General features: G+C 36.1%; 3 protein-coding genes across 5 annotated transcripts; 2 read left to right on the forward strand and 1 right to left on the reverse strand.

Moving 5' to 3' along the window:
- The first annotated feature begins 188 nt into the window (after nucleotides 1-188).
- On the forward strand, nucleotides 189-5,663 carry LOC130746047 (cell division protein FtsY homolog, chloroplastic). 3 transcript variants are annotated; one of them, XM_057598557.1, is made up of 12 exons: nucleotides 189-622; nucleotides 699-803; nucleotides 988-1,061; nucleotides 1,173-1,231; nucleotides 1,438-1,475; nucleotides 1,854-1,974; nucleotides 2,080-2,148; nucleotides 2,243-2,325; nucleotides 3,511-3,579; nucleotides 4,248-4,310; nucleotides 4,445-4,578; nucleotides 4,871-5,040. In XM_057598557.1, the coding sequence occupies exons 1-11, from the start codon at nucleotides 299-301 to the stop codon at nucleotides 4,556-4,558; spliced, it is 1,119 nt and encodes a 372-aa protein (XP_057454540.1). In that variant the 5' UTR covers nucleotides 189-298; the 3' UTR covers nucleotides 4,559-4,578; nucleotides 4,871-5,040. The 3 variants fall into 3 exon arrangements, with proteins under 3 accessions (XP_057454540.1, XP_057454539.1, XP_057454538.1); XM_057598556.1 differs by lacking the exon at nucleotides 4,871-5,040 and adding an exon at nucleotides 5,216-5,411 and having other exon boundaries at nucleotides 190-622; XM_057598555.1 differs by lacking the exon at nucleotides 4,871-5,040 and adding an exon at nucleotides 5,238-5,663 and having other exon boundaries at nucleotides 193-622.
- A 259-nt stretch (nucleotides 5,664-5,922) lies between these two features.
- LOC130746048 (uncharacterized) lies at nucleotides 5,923-8,835 on the reverse strand. Its single transcript, XM_057598558.1, has 3 exons — nucleotides 8,522-8,835; nucleotides 7,626-7,772; nucleotides 5,923-6,501 (listed from the first exon to the last, which is right to left on the reverse strand). Exons 1-3 carry the CDS (start codon nucleotides 8,777-8,779, stop codon nucleotides 6,358-6,360), a joined length of 549 nt encoding a protein of 182 aa, XP_057454541.1. The 5' UTR covers nucleotides 8,780-8,835; the 3' UTR covers nucleotides 5,923-6,357.
- Nucleotides 8,836-10,142: 1,307 nt separating this feature from the next.
- On the forward strand, nucleotides 10,143-12,564 carry LOC130746049 (16 kDa phloem protein 2-like). The gene is made up of 5 exons (XM_057598559.1): nucleotides 10,143-10,410; nucleotides 11,100-11,165; nucleotides 11,265-11,391; nucleotides 12,094-12,208; nucleotides 12,312-12,564. The coding sequence occupies exons 1-5, from the start codon at nucleotides 10,344-10,346 to the stop codon at nucleotides 12,381-12,383; spliced, it is 447 nt and encodes a 148-aa protein (XP_057454542.1). The 5' UTR covers nucleotides 10,143-10,343; the 3' UTR covers nucleotides 12,384-12,564.
- The last annotated feature ends 340 nt before the right edge of the window (nucleotides 12,565-12,904 follow it).

Raw genomic sequence — 12,904 nt, forward strand, 5'->3', positions numbered from 1 at the left:
CAGCAAAGTAACATGACTGTATCTCTTGACTAGTATTGCTCCAAAAGACAACCTGAAACTTGTGTTTAGACCAATTATGCCAAGCCAAGATGAAAATTAAAGGTTAAAGCTGTCAACACACTGATCAAAGTAAACAAAATAAAACTTCCTATCGAGTTAATTTGTGTCTGAATAGTAAATACCCAAAAAAAATAAAAATTGTGTGGAGCTGTTATTTGAAACGGCGTCATTTTGGCTCACTTTATCTTCTCCTCCCTCCTTCAACGAACCAGTGACTCAGTGAGTGTGAGCAGCAGAAATGGCTACTTCCTGTTCAGCTTCATTCGCCGGCTTCTCCATCATCTCAAGACCTTCTCCTCAACCCAAATTCATCCTCTTCAACATCCCTCCTCGAACCACAACCCTCCACCACCGAACCGGCACGTCCCGGTTCACATGCTCCGCCGGCCCGACCGGATTCTTCACGAAACTGGGCCGGTTGTTGAAGGAGAAGGCAAAGAGCGATGTGGAGAAGTTATTCTCTGGTTTCTCCAAAACCCGCAGCAACCTCGCCGTCGTCGACGAGCTACTTCTCTACTGGAACCTCTCCGACACCGACCGAGTCCTCGACGAACTCGAAGAGGTTCCTGTTTGAAACTGTTCTTTCTGTTTTCTTTTTCGAGTTTTCGAATAATGTCTTTTTATCTTCAAATTTTCAGGCTCTTTTAGTGTCTGATTTTGGTCCAAGAATCACTGTAAAGATAGTGGAGAATTTGCGTGTGGACATTTTGTCAGGGAAGCTCAAATCAGGGGCTGAGATAAAGGTACCAAATGTTTTAGCACATGCATACGAATTTATTGAAGTAAGCCATTAATTCGAATGACTTACTTCAATAAATTCGTATGCACATTGGTTAAGCAAGATTTATACCTTAGATGACAACCCTTTTATTATTATTAAATGTTTGTGATGTCGATTGTGTTGTGCATTTGTTTAAATGGCTTTAGGAAGCACTGAAGAAGAATGTTTTGGAGTTGTTGACAACTAAGGGGAGTAAGACTGAACTTCAACTTGGATACAGGTGTGAGCATTTTCTTATTAACTACTGATTTTTCAGTTTGTTATGATTCATTGAATTTTATAGGGTTCATTTTTTTTTTTTGCTTTTTGTTGGAATATCTTTTGTTTTCAGGAAGCCGGCTGTAATAATTATAGTTGGTGTTAATGGTGGTGGGAAGACAACATCTTTAGGTAAGGAAAAAACTTCGAGTGTTGATTTTATTCTTTGCCTTGCAATTAAAGAAAATATTGAGAGAACTGAGAACACATATATTGTAAATTCTTAGATCAATAATCTTCAAATGAAAGCCATCTACCCCTCTCTAATAAGCAACGGAATTGTTTTTAATTGTTTAGAAATCCTAAACAATTCCAATTTGATCAGCTTTTATATGCAGGAAAGCTGGCATATAGATTGAAGAATGAAGGAGCCAAGGTTAGATATGCTATTTATTTCATAAATTCAGGGGTAAAACTTATCGTTTGATTATATGAAAGATATGCTATTTCTCAAATAAGAAAAGTGGATCAAATGGAAAGATCCAATCAGAAAAGGGAAGTGGAAGACCTAAGTGCTAAGAGAACATAAGAAGAAACCGCTAAAATAAACCATCTCTAAATGTTTTTACTGATAAATACTATACTGTATGAAGTATGAACCTTATGATGCTTCATTTCTCAATATCTTTCACGTCTATTCCAGTGAGCTTTAGTATCTGTTTCATATCATATTACCTTCTGTCACTTCTTTATGTATCACGTTGGGATACAATATTTCATACTGGTTGATGTTCTCATCTTCAAAGTCCACCAGATATTGATGGCAGCTGGTGATACATTCAGAGCAGCTGCTAGTGATCAGCTGGAAATATGGGCTGAAAGGACTGGGTGTGAGATTGTCGTGGCTGAAACTGAGAAAGCCAAAGCATCGTCAGGTGCAAATAGAAATGAATTTTACTTCCAGCTCTGCAGCTCTGCTGTTGATTACTTTCAAGTTAAGTTGTGGATACTAAACTTTGTAACTTATGTTTTACTTGCAGTGCTTTCACAGGCTGTCAAAAAAGGAAAAGAGCTAGGTTATGACATTGTATTATGTGATACATCTGGACGTAAGTACAGAAATTATAGGGCTCACTGTTTTGTATTTCAATGAACTACTTGGCTGGTTGCATGTTAGCATTGGGGTTCATGTTATATTCTCAGGTTTACACACTAATTACAGCCTAATGGAAGAGTTGATTTCTTGTAAAAAGGCTGTTGCTAAAGTAGTTCCTGGCGCACCAAACGTAAGACCAAGTCTTTGATGCTTTCTCCTCTCAACTCAATCATCTTTCTGCTGGTAAAATCATTGAGAATTGCTGAGAATTAAATCATACCTTGCTTGTTTTAGAATCCACAGCCTCATCGAAAGGCTTGTTTTCTTTTTCAAGTTGCTTTTGATGTTTTATTCTTCTTACCTTCTTTTTTGTTTTCTAGCAATATTCTGAGGACTGGGCTTTTAGACTTTAATGTGGAATTTGGCGAAACATTGTGATGTGGATGTTATCTATCATACATTCATTTGTATTTTACTTTTGTCCATATGGATATCAATTGATTTATACTTGCAGACCTTGCTTGTGTTCTCTTAACATTTATTAGTCTTCAAATTAAGTTGGGAAACTATGATCAAACAAGACATAGGTTAACACTTTCACCTTCATGATTGGAAACTTCTACATTACCTGCTTGTGGGTTTTCATACCTCATGAATTTTTCACTTATCACTTTTATGGTGACTCAAATGTGAACTGTTTGCAACACAATCTTTGTCAGTGAAGACTTGAAGTAGCTGCGAACAAATTTAACTAGCATTTGAAAAATGATAGTGTTTTCTGATGATGGTTATTCTTAATGCGATGGTGAGTATTCTTATTGCTGATAATGTCTTTTCATGCTCAGATGTGCTGAAGGGAGAGCAATGTCTGCTTTCTATTTATTTATTTCTCAAGGCATTCCCTTATCCTGCTGTGTCATTATTTTGTTGACTATTTTATATATTTTCTTTGCAATCTATGATCTAATGAGTTGCTCACAAACATGACAGGACTTTACTGTTTCCATCAATTGAACTACATTTATGTCATTTGTTTCCTGAACATCTTGATTATTGACAGAGTTCAAGCTGTTGTAGCAAATTTCAGTTTGCTAAATTGACTGTGATCCAAGTATTATGAAGTATAATCATTATCGTTGCTATTATTTTAGCGTCTTGCCCTAGTATGTATGTATAATATGTGTGTGTATATATATATTTGTATCATTTAGTATGACAATTGTCTTTAATAAAGCTTGTTGATGTATGTATGCGAATAGTATGTGAGAGAAAAATATCTTTCCCTTATCATATTTTCCATCTCTTTATCTCATCCACTACACTACACACACACATCTAAAGTAGCATAAAATGACGGTGTTTACAATGCTTGCAGGAGATCCTACTGGTTCTGGATGGGACTACTGGTTTGAATATGTTGCCACAAGCAAGAGAATTTAATGAAGTAATTCTCATTCTGATTTTTAAATTTTGAACTTTGTCCTATTCTGTTTGGGAAAGTTGTTATTGTACGCATTTGAACCCTGCTTTGCATCTTTATGATGGGTATTGGATCTTTTAAGCTAAAAGATCTGCAGTTCTACATCAAACTTGCAATTAGTTGTAGTCAAGGGCCTATAATTTCATTGTCCCAGGAATCACATTAATAGAAGTTCCTAATTTGTTTAATTAATCATTTTATGCATATAGGGCAAACATTTATACAATAAAGTAGTTGACATTCTTCATGTGCTTCCAAATGCCCATTTCTATCTTCTAAACTGAAGTATCACCCTTAATATGGAATATAAGAGCAAGAATAGGAACACTAAGGTACTCTTTGGCTCTTCCTATGCAATGTTTATGGTGACGCCCAAATTATGGTCAATTTTTAAATATGAAATGCTGGTCTCAGAGTCAATAGCTGTAATATATCATTCAGTATGAATGGTTGTTCATAAATAGGTTTTAGATTTTCTCACCCTTATTATAGTCTTATTATTATTTGCCTTGCTAATTTAGGTATCCCTCCTCCGTAATATTTCAATATTTGGTATTACGGTGTGGTTTCATATGAACTCGCTGTTAACTGTTAATGAAATTGTTTTGACTCTACCTTTAAACTTGCAACAGGTTGTGGGTGTTACTGGTTTAATTTTGACCAAACTGGATGGTTCTGCTAGAGGTGGCTGTGTGGTAATCTCTTCATTTTTGTAATCTTAATAGATAGTTTTTCTATTTTTCTAGACTCAATAAGTTCTGATAATTAGGATATTTTTTGTTTCTGGGGTGATCATGGTAAGGAATGAGATAGTGATTTCTGCTGGCAGGTTAGTGTGGTTGATGAGCTTGGAATCCCTGTAAAATTTGTGGGTGTTGGAGAAGGTGTTGAAGACCTTCAGCCCTTCGATGCAGAGACTTTTGTCAATGCCATTTTTATGTAAACCAATCACCAATGTGTTTGGTATGTACATCATGACTTATCCTTTTCATTCCTTTCAAAATATTCCAAATTCTTTTTCACTTTCTGCATCTCATTTTCTCCACCTCCAATCCACCCCTTGTTATCTCTCATCTTTTCCCATCACTTATCACGTCTTTAATTTTCTCTCTCATCTCCATTAGAGGTGCATACACAGATTTAGATGCTCTACAGCTAACAAATAGACATGAACTTTCTAATTTAACAAATTATTTTTTATTTGTATCAATCTTAACCATTGATTACAAAAACAATGGCTATGATTGTACTGCAGATCCAATTTGGTGTATACACCCAAGGGTGCAGTGACATTATCCTCATTTTCAAACCTGTCATACCAAATTGGAGTCAAAGGCCATCCATAAAACAAAATATCGCTTCAACACTCTTTTTTGGATTGAAATCCATGCAGAATCCGCTAAATTATATGGGTTTCAACTCTAATTTGGTGGGTCCCACACAAATTTCATCTTAAAAAGAAAGTGTATTAGATAGTGCTCAATTGAGTATTATTAGCATTCATCTTGCTCTTGTTTAGGTAGCTAGAAGTACCTTAACCATGAAGTTCCATCATTCCATGCATACAGGCTGTTTCAATCTTTTGCTTTTTTTCTTACAGTGTTGTATATGTTACATCTCAGAATCATCTGTTAGCAGAGCATATTGACATGAATTTGCACAGGCAGAGCAACACATGGCCACAGGAAAGATAGATAACAGTTTATTATTGAAGCCATTCTTGAGAGAGGTCAAGTGTTGCCTAAGCATGTATATGATTTTGGGGGTGCAGAGCTACCATTACTTTTAACGCAAGCTGAAGGTTTATAATCCCTTCACATTTTTTGTGCTCGACAGTTTCTGACAATGTGACTGGTTGACTTGGTGGTGGGGTATATTTTTCACTTAAAGTACTAAATGATTTATTGTGGGGTGTTCATGTAAATGAAACTACAGCCAGGCTAATGATGATTTTTACTTTCATCGACTTCTCAATGAGGTTTCCTATGTAATTGTTTGTCTTGTAAACTTACCTGGAAAAAACCCTTCAAACAGCAAGCCTTCTATGATTCTGATTTGTTTTTACTCTTATATATCCTTGGGAACCTTTGATGTACAAGTTGCACTATAATGTGGCTTTTACTTCACCATGCTTAAACCAAATGCATATTGGGACCATGAATTCTTTCACTATCCTTTTGCAGTGAATAATTTGAATAAAAGAATCCTCTTAGAAATCATTTATGGTGCATGACATGAGATCAAATTTCAAATTAATTGTAAAATCTAAATTGTAATACTGTAGTCTGTAGATTGTGCATGGTGACCTCAAAAAAAAGAAAGACAGATTGCGATGGTGGTTACTCATTTCACAATGTCACTCCCACTGTGATTCAAGTTCGAAACCCATGTGAAAAAAGAAAAGTTAAAGATTACAATTAAATGACAATTACAATGAATGATAGACTAATTAGGATAGTGAAATCCATAACTTGTTCTGCTCTAATATACATAGTTGCGACAAACTATATGTCATAAGATAGGCTGAGCTTTGAACATCAACAGCACTGATCCTTATATTTCAATAAAAATAATCCCCCGAGTCATAACTTTGGAAACTAGCATCATAATGGATATGACAACGGGCAGCAAGAGCATACAACACTAGATGTATTACTCATGTGAACTGGTCCAATTAATTTGAAGCAATTTTATTATGACAAACATTAAATGGAACAGCAGAACCACCGGAAAGCTCAATGTTCATAAGCTGGAAACTGGCATGTTATAGAACGTGGCGTGAGTAATATACAGCAAATTCCCATTTTTCTTTGATTTAAACTCAAGTGCAACTACAGTCAAATTTCTTCCAGTCTTCACTACAGAGGCATTAGCTAGCACTTCTTCCTGCATCAACATATGGTAAGAGCATCGTTTATCCAGGGTTTAAGCATGAGAAGGCATATATGAACATGAAATGGCATTTAGAAATAGACTGCTCAGTTAGCAACTATGATATCGTTTAACATTGGCAAACATATATATGGATTTGGATGCTATAAAGTGGAAGGTGCAATTACATAGAAAAGTGCCAGCTTATAAAAAAACATAGTAAAGTGCAAGTAACCAACAATGAAAAAACCAAGGGATTAGTTCCCAACAAATTCATAGATTCTTATCAGCACGCTTTTTTTGTAATAAAAAAGCTAAACATTTCTTTTATTTAATGGCTCTTCATAGCTCACTTTATTTCCTAAACTGCACCAGCACTTTACAGGATCTTTGTCAAAATATGCACACATCTCAAACTACAGTGCAAGACAGGAACACCTCAACATGAGATGTAAGAGTCATAGGAATCTCTCCAATATTACAAATTGAGAGCATGTTTGGTAACTCATCCTGTGGCCACATATACGATAAAAATCTCGTAATTTCCAACACTTGCAAGTGTTGCTTCTGCACATACGTGCCTTGATGTGTGAGCCGGACGCAGAAGCAAACACGCACTGAGTAACTGTGCAATTATACCCGACACATCCTAGGAGTGCCAGTCCACAAAATGCATTTTTCAAGAACCTATACATGTAAAGTTGATTTTTCGAGTGCTTAAGAGTTCGAATAAAGAGAACAAGAAAGTATGGATGCACTCATCACAATCCTTAAGTAGGCATATCTATGCTTTCAGCTTAATCATAAAGGACCAAAGCAATGCTCTGAGAGAATCCTAAGAACTGTGTAACTCAAGTTGAATGATGATATGCAACACTATTTATAATGCTAAGAATCCAAACTCCATCTCATAGCTCAAAGTAGTGGCTAGCTTCTAATGCCCTCGGCTTTTCTGTGCTCTTTCAAAATGCAATTCAGGATAAAGTATTACATTCCCTCAGGCAGCATAGTAAAAACATTCTAAACTCTAAAGGATTGAACTCCATGCTATTCATCTAAAACTGACTGATTTGAAGAAAAAGCATAGTATTGCAATAGATAATAATGAAAATAATCAAAACTGATTACAAAGAACTCACATTTGCTGGAGTGCCAGAGAGATAAGAAATGCTAACTTCTCCAAGAGAAAGTTGCTTGTCTTCAGCAACTACAGTTCTAGCACAAGCAGTCGACAAAACCTCAACCAAGACCCCAACAGCCCCTCCATGAAGGGTTCCATAGCCATTCTGCAATTCCAACAAAGAAAATGAAAAAAAGTCCACATACATTCATCTCATCATCTGACTTCCATTTTTTTATCTGCCCTCCATTTTTCAGACAATTTTTTAACTTTGAACCCAGAAAGTTCAATTCAGTCCCTAACAAAAAAAGAAATGTGAACACTCGAAAACAAAATCGCAGACTTTCAATAGACGGTACAAGTCACAACCAACCAAAAACTCTCATGCTTCCCCAACATATATCTCAAACAATTATTTAGCAATTTGACAGCCCCAATCAACCAAACATTTTCAAAGCATAGATTAATCTTGTTCCAATTTCCTGACATACCAAGCCTAACATCCAGATTCCAGCACAAGAAAGCATCAATTCATAGGGCCATTCTAATATTTATCTTGCAACCCATTAGAAACTTCAATTTCTTTGGTACATTCGAAAGATAAATTGCTTCATCTAGGGATTGATCCCTGGACCTCCTCATCCCAACATATATGTCCCCTAACTCTTACCACTTGAGCTATCATTAGAAATTTCGATTAATCACATTAAACCACACCCAACAAATAAAAGAACAACCTTTCCCCATTTTCTCATCTTCCAAACATAATAGCAATACTAGTGATTGGTCATAACCCTAGAACAAAGACTCAATCAACAATGGGGATTTCTATCTATGGATCCCTTTCCCTATAGGCATGGATGGCCTCAAGAGAAGAAGAAGAAGAAGAAGAAGAAGAAGAGGGGTTACGCTTACACAGATAGGTGGTTTGGCGATGATAGTGCAAGAGATTCGTCCCCGTTGGATGTGATCGACCTTGATGAAGCTGCGAATGAAGGCGTCATAGAAGCCATTGGTGTTGCAGTTTTGAGGAATGGAGACACCGCCACCCATGCGGGTAACGAAGGTGAGGGTCTCAGAAGCATGTCGAGGGTCCAATTCCGACGAGATTTTCAGTGATGGCGAGGCACACGACGACGCACTTTCAGTACCAGAGGAAGGTTTCGCCTCCATGTTCAATGGTGATACTGAGTTCCAGGACAGAAAAATAATATGCAAATCATTTTTTTTTCTTCGGAAAATAATAATATGCAAATATTGGTATTCACAAAAAAAAAGAGATAAATACTTGGTAAATTAGATGGCTTAATATTTAGGAGTTTCAGGGCCGACGCCGGAAGCGTGGGCAGAGGAGGTGAGATAAGAGGTTGCAATGGTAACGGGTTAGTGGGGTTTTCGTGGTTCGGTGAGGGTGGTGGGACTCCATTCAGAGCCGAGGCTGGAGTGATGAAAGAGGGGTTGTGGTTAGCTTGGGCTAGAGGATTCCGGGACGTTATCTGTGAGACCGATTGCTCTGAGCTTCTCATTGTGCTTCAGGATGATGACGTGATCCGTTTTCACAATCAGGTTTGTGTTTTGATGGATATTCGGGAGGTCTTACATATGGATTGGAGGGCCTCGCTTGTCTGGGTGCACTAGGATGGGAACGTTTCGGCGGATTGGCTTGCGTGATAATGGGCTCTATCCCCCCTAATGGAGTTAGGATTGTGGAATCTCCCACTTCAGAGCTCCGGGTTCTTTTTTTTTTTTAATAAACATCGATACCCGGTCACTCTATAGATGCCGCTAGATTCAGGATTTAGTCACACTTAAGACTTTTTATCCCTCTCTAAAGTGTATTATGTGGGATCGAACCCGGGAGTTCTTCCCACACACTCAACCTGTGTTACTAACTAAACTACACCTCTTGAGTTCAGAGCTCCTGGTTCTGTTGTGAGTTTCTGATGCATAATAAAAAAATAGTATTTTAATATGGATTATGGTTAGAATTTGGTAAACACTCGTGCATTAGCTTCTTGTTTGATATGGATTATGGTTAGAATTTGGTAAACACTCGTGCATTAGCTTCATCGAAATATTTTTTCTTGAAATATTTGTGATATGTTCATTGATTTAGATCTCTTTCTTAAAACCGCGTGCAATGAATGTGACCAACTTATTGCATCCAGTATATGAGCTTTGTACCCTTTGTAGGATGGTGGCTTGTAGATGTAACTTACATTAATAGGTTATTTCTATTCGAAGAATAATGATGGGGTAGCTCAGCATCAATCACATCATTTTATATTTATAGTCTAAGATGACGGATTCAATGTGTATCAGTAGAAAAAAATAACCTAACAATCTATTGTTCATGTTGGTAAAAATTATATAAAGGCAAAGTAGTGATGTGTGCATATATAGTGTGTATCTGTAAATAACATTATTTTTATTTAAAATATGCAAAGTATAAAACTTGATTACATTACTCCCATAAAAAAAAAACCTTGATTACATTACAATACATTGCTAGTAGTTTATCAAAATAAAATTCTTATTCAACAATCATTATAAAAAAGTTGGATCCAGGCAAATTCCAGCTCCCTCCAATACTATACTGGTTCAGGCATTAACTGTTCAGTTACACATCTACCTTTACTTCATCTTTAAGAAGCAATATTAGAGTATTAGAGTGAAGGAATCTGAATAAAAAGTTCAATTTGTGAAAAGTGTCCAAATTCCAATTCCAAAAGCAAAGATGCCTCGTGGAACGCTTGAAGTCGTTTTGGTCAGCGCTAAGGGTCTCGATGACAGTGAATTTCTCTGTAAGTACTATGCATACCCGATTGGAAAATCTGACATTTTTCATATGCCAATGATTTCATCTTTTTTCATGTTTCTGCATGAAGTTGCAGATCGGAAAGTTTGATTTTCAATCAAAGAGTACTCACTTTTGTCTTGATCTTTGTTAATTAACTCAGTTGCAGATTAACTAGAGATTGTTCATCTTATGTTAGCTAATCTGATCTAGATAATTGTTGTTCCTAAAGCTTTGTTGATTGACTTTGTGCTATTTGCAAATTAAACAAGAGATAGAATTCAGTTCACTTTTTTTGTGATCTGACTAACAGGTAGTGTCCCAAAGAATTCCAATCATAAAATATCATATTTGGATCCGCTAATTTTTTCACAAATAATGTTAGGTTCACAATTCATTCCCACCTCCACCTTAGATGAAAAATAAGAGAAAAGAGAAAAATAAGTGATATGATTTGTGATGTGATAAGAAATACAGAGATATATGAATAAAAATGTGTGGAATGAGATGAAAGAAAAAGTTAAATATGTATGTATCATTACTAGAATCAATTTTGTGACTCAAAGCTACTTACAAAAATTTCCATCCATAATTGATTATGCTTTTAGGATCAATTGTATAAGAATTTTCGAAATCCTCTATCCAATTTTGGTCAAGATGGTCCTCTAAAGGTTTGATTTTACTGTCAATAAGCAGCCAACATAGATCCCTATGTGATTCTGGCGTACAAGGCACAGGAGCACAAGAGCACTGTGCAAGAAGGTGCTTTTCTGGCAAACTTAACTTATATATATATATATATATATATATATACACCATTGTCTCTGTTGACTTGATTACTGTGTTATTTATGAATGTCAGGTGCTGGATCCAATCCTCAATGGAATGAGACCTTTCTTTTCACTGTTTCTGACAGTGCTTCTGAACTTACTCTAAGGATAATGGAAAAGGACAATTATAACAACGATGATTCTCTTGGCGAGGCAATGTGAGTAGTTAACTTCTAATCTAAACCCTGCACATTTTGCTTGGACACATTTTCATGGGAGATAGGATGGTATTCAAGAGAGGAGAATAATAGTTTAAATTCTGAATTTCTGATGGACAAAAAAAAGTTGCGATTTTCTTATCCTATATTTTTTTTGTTTTTATTTTTATTTTCCTTGTGCCATGAGTAATTATTACTGATAAAAAAAGAGTGAACATTCAATTCCGTCCCAAAAAATGTAAGTGTCGGACAAGTTAGTTTCTAAAAAAAAATACCTCTACGGTCCCTGATTGTGTCAAGTGTCGGTCATGTTATTTGACCACATTGACTAATTTGACCAACATTTAACACAATAAGGAATTGCGCAATATTTCCTTCTTCTAATCTAGGTAAACTTGTCCAACATTTATACTTTTAAGCATTCACTATACAAAAAGATAGTTAGTAGAGCTCTCAAAATTTGTTGTAACCCACAAGCCAATCCAACCCAACCCAACTCGTCAATGGGTTGTGTTGGTAAAAATATGGTTCACAACGACCCTATGTCATTTTATACCAGCTCACCTAACCCATGAGCCCATGCAGCTTCAGACCGAGTTGAGCTGCTTTGACCTATTTTCTTTTAAAAATGAACTGAGGCTCGGAGGCTTAGAAAGGAGAATGTGCAGTTTGGACTAAATATGCATTCACTTCTATGTGCAGAATTCCTTTAGATGCATTGTTTGAAGAGGGTAGCCTTCCAGAGACATCTTACAATGTTGTGAAGGATGAGGAATATTGTGGAGAGATTAAGGTGGCTCTCACTTTTACTGCTGAGGTAATGCTAAACTGATAGAATCTAGTTTTATATCATTTTTCTTCATGCTTTGGTGCCTAGTTTTTTTCCCTATTCAAATATACCAATTAACTTGTGATTGCAGAGAAATGGTGGTTATAATGCAGAGGAGGAGGAGAGCTATGGTGGATGGAAAGAATCGAGTGGGGACTATTAAAGTGAAGGAAGGATTTTGGTTACTTGAGGGATATCAATTACTGTGTTTTCTGGTGTAATGATCTGATAATTTTGTGCTGTTGGTTGATTTCTTCCCTTTTGATGCAAACTACATTATGCTTAACATCAAATATTTTAAGCACTTAAATTTATTAAGAGCAGCAAGTTTATTTTGACTTAAATATGTTTTTTATTCTTACATTTGTGACTTTGGTGACTTTATTCCTTTTTGTCTCTACCAACCATTTTTCATTAAAGTAAGCTGTTTCTAGTCCTTTTTTTTAAAAAAAATTTGTTAAATGGTGATGTGGAAAGGGGAAGATCCAACGCTGCCACATGTGACATGTGCACTATTGACAAAGAAAGAAAACATGAAAAACCAACCTTGGAAGGTGGGGGTGGAAATGGACCGGGTTAGACTGAGTTTTGCTTAAATAAGTCTGACATACTTAAAATTAAAGGCTTGAATCTTGTCTATTACCTATGATAGATTTTTTACTTAAATGTACTTTTGGTCCCTCA

This window comes from Lotus japonicus, chromosome 3 (assembly GCF_012489685.1).
Source record: "Lotus japonicus ecotype B-129 chromosome 3, LjGifu_v1.2".
In the NCBI taxonomy this organism is placed as follows: domain Eukaryota; kingdom Viridiplantae; phylum Streptophyta; class Magnoliopsida; order Fabales; family Fabaceae; genus Lotus; species Lotus japonicus.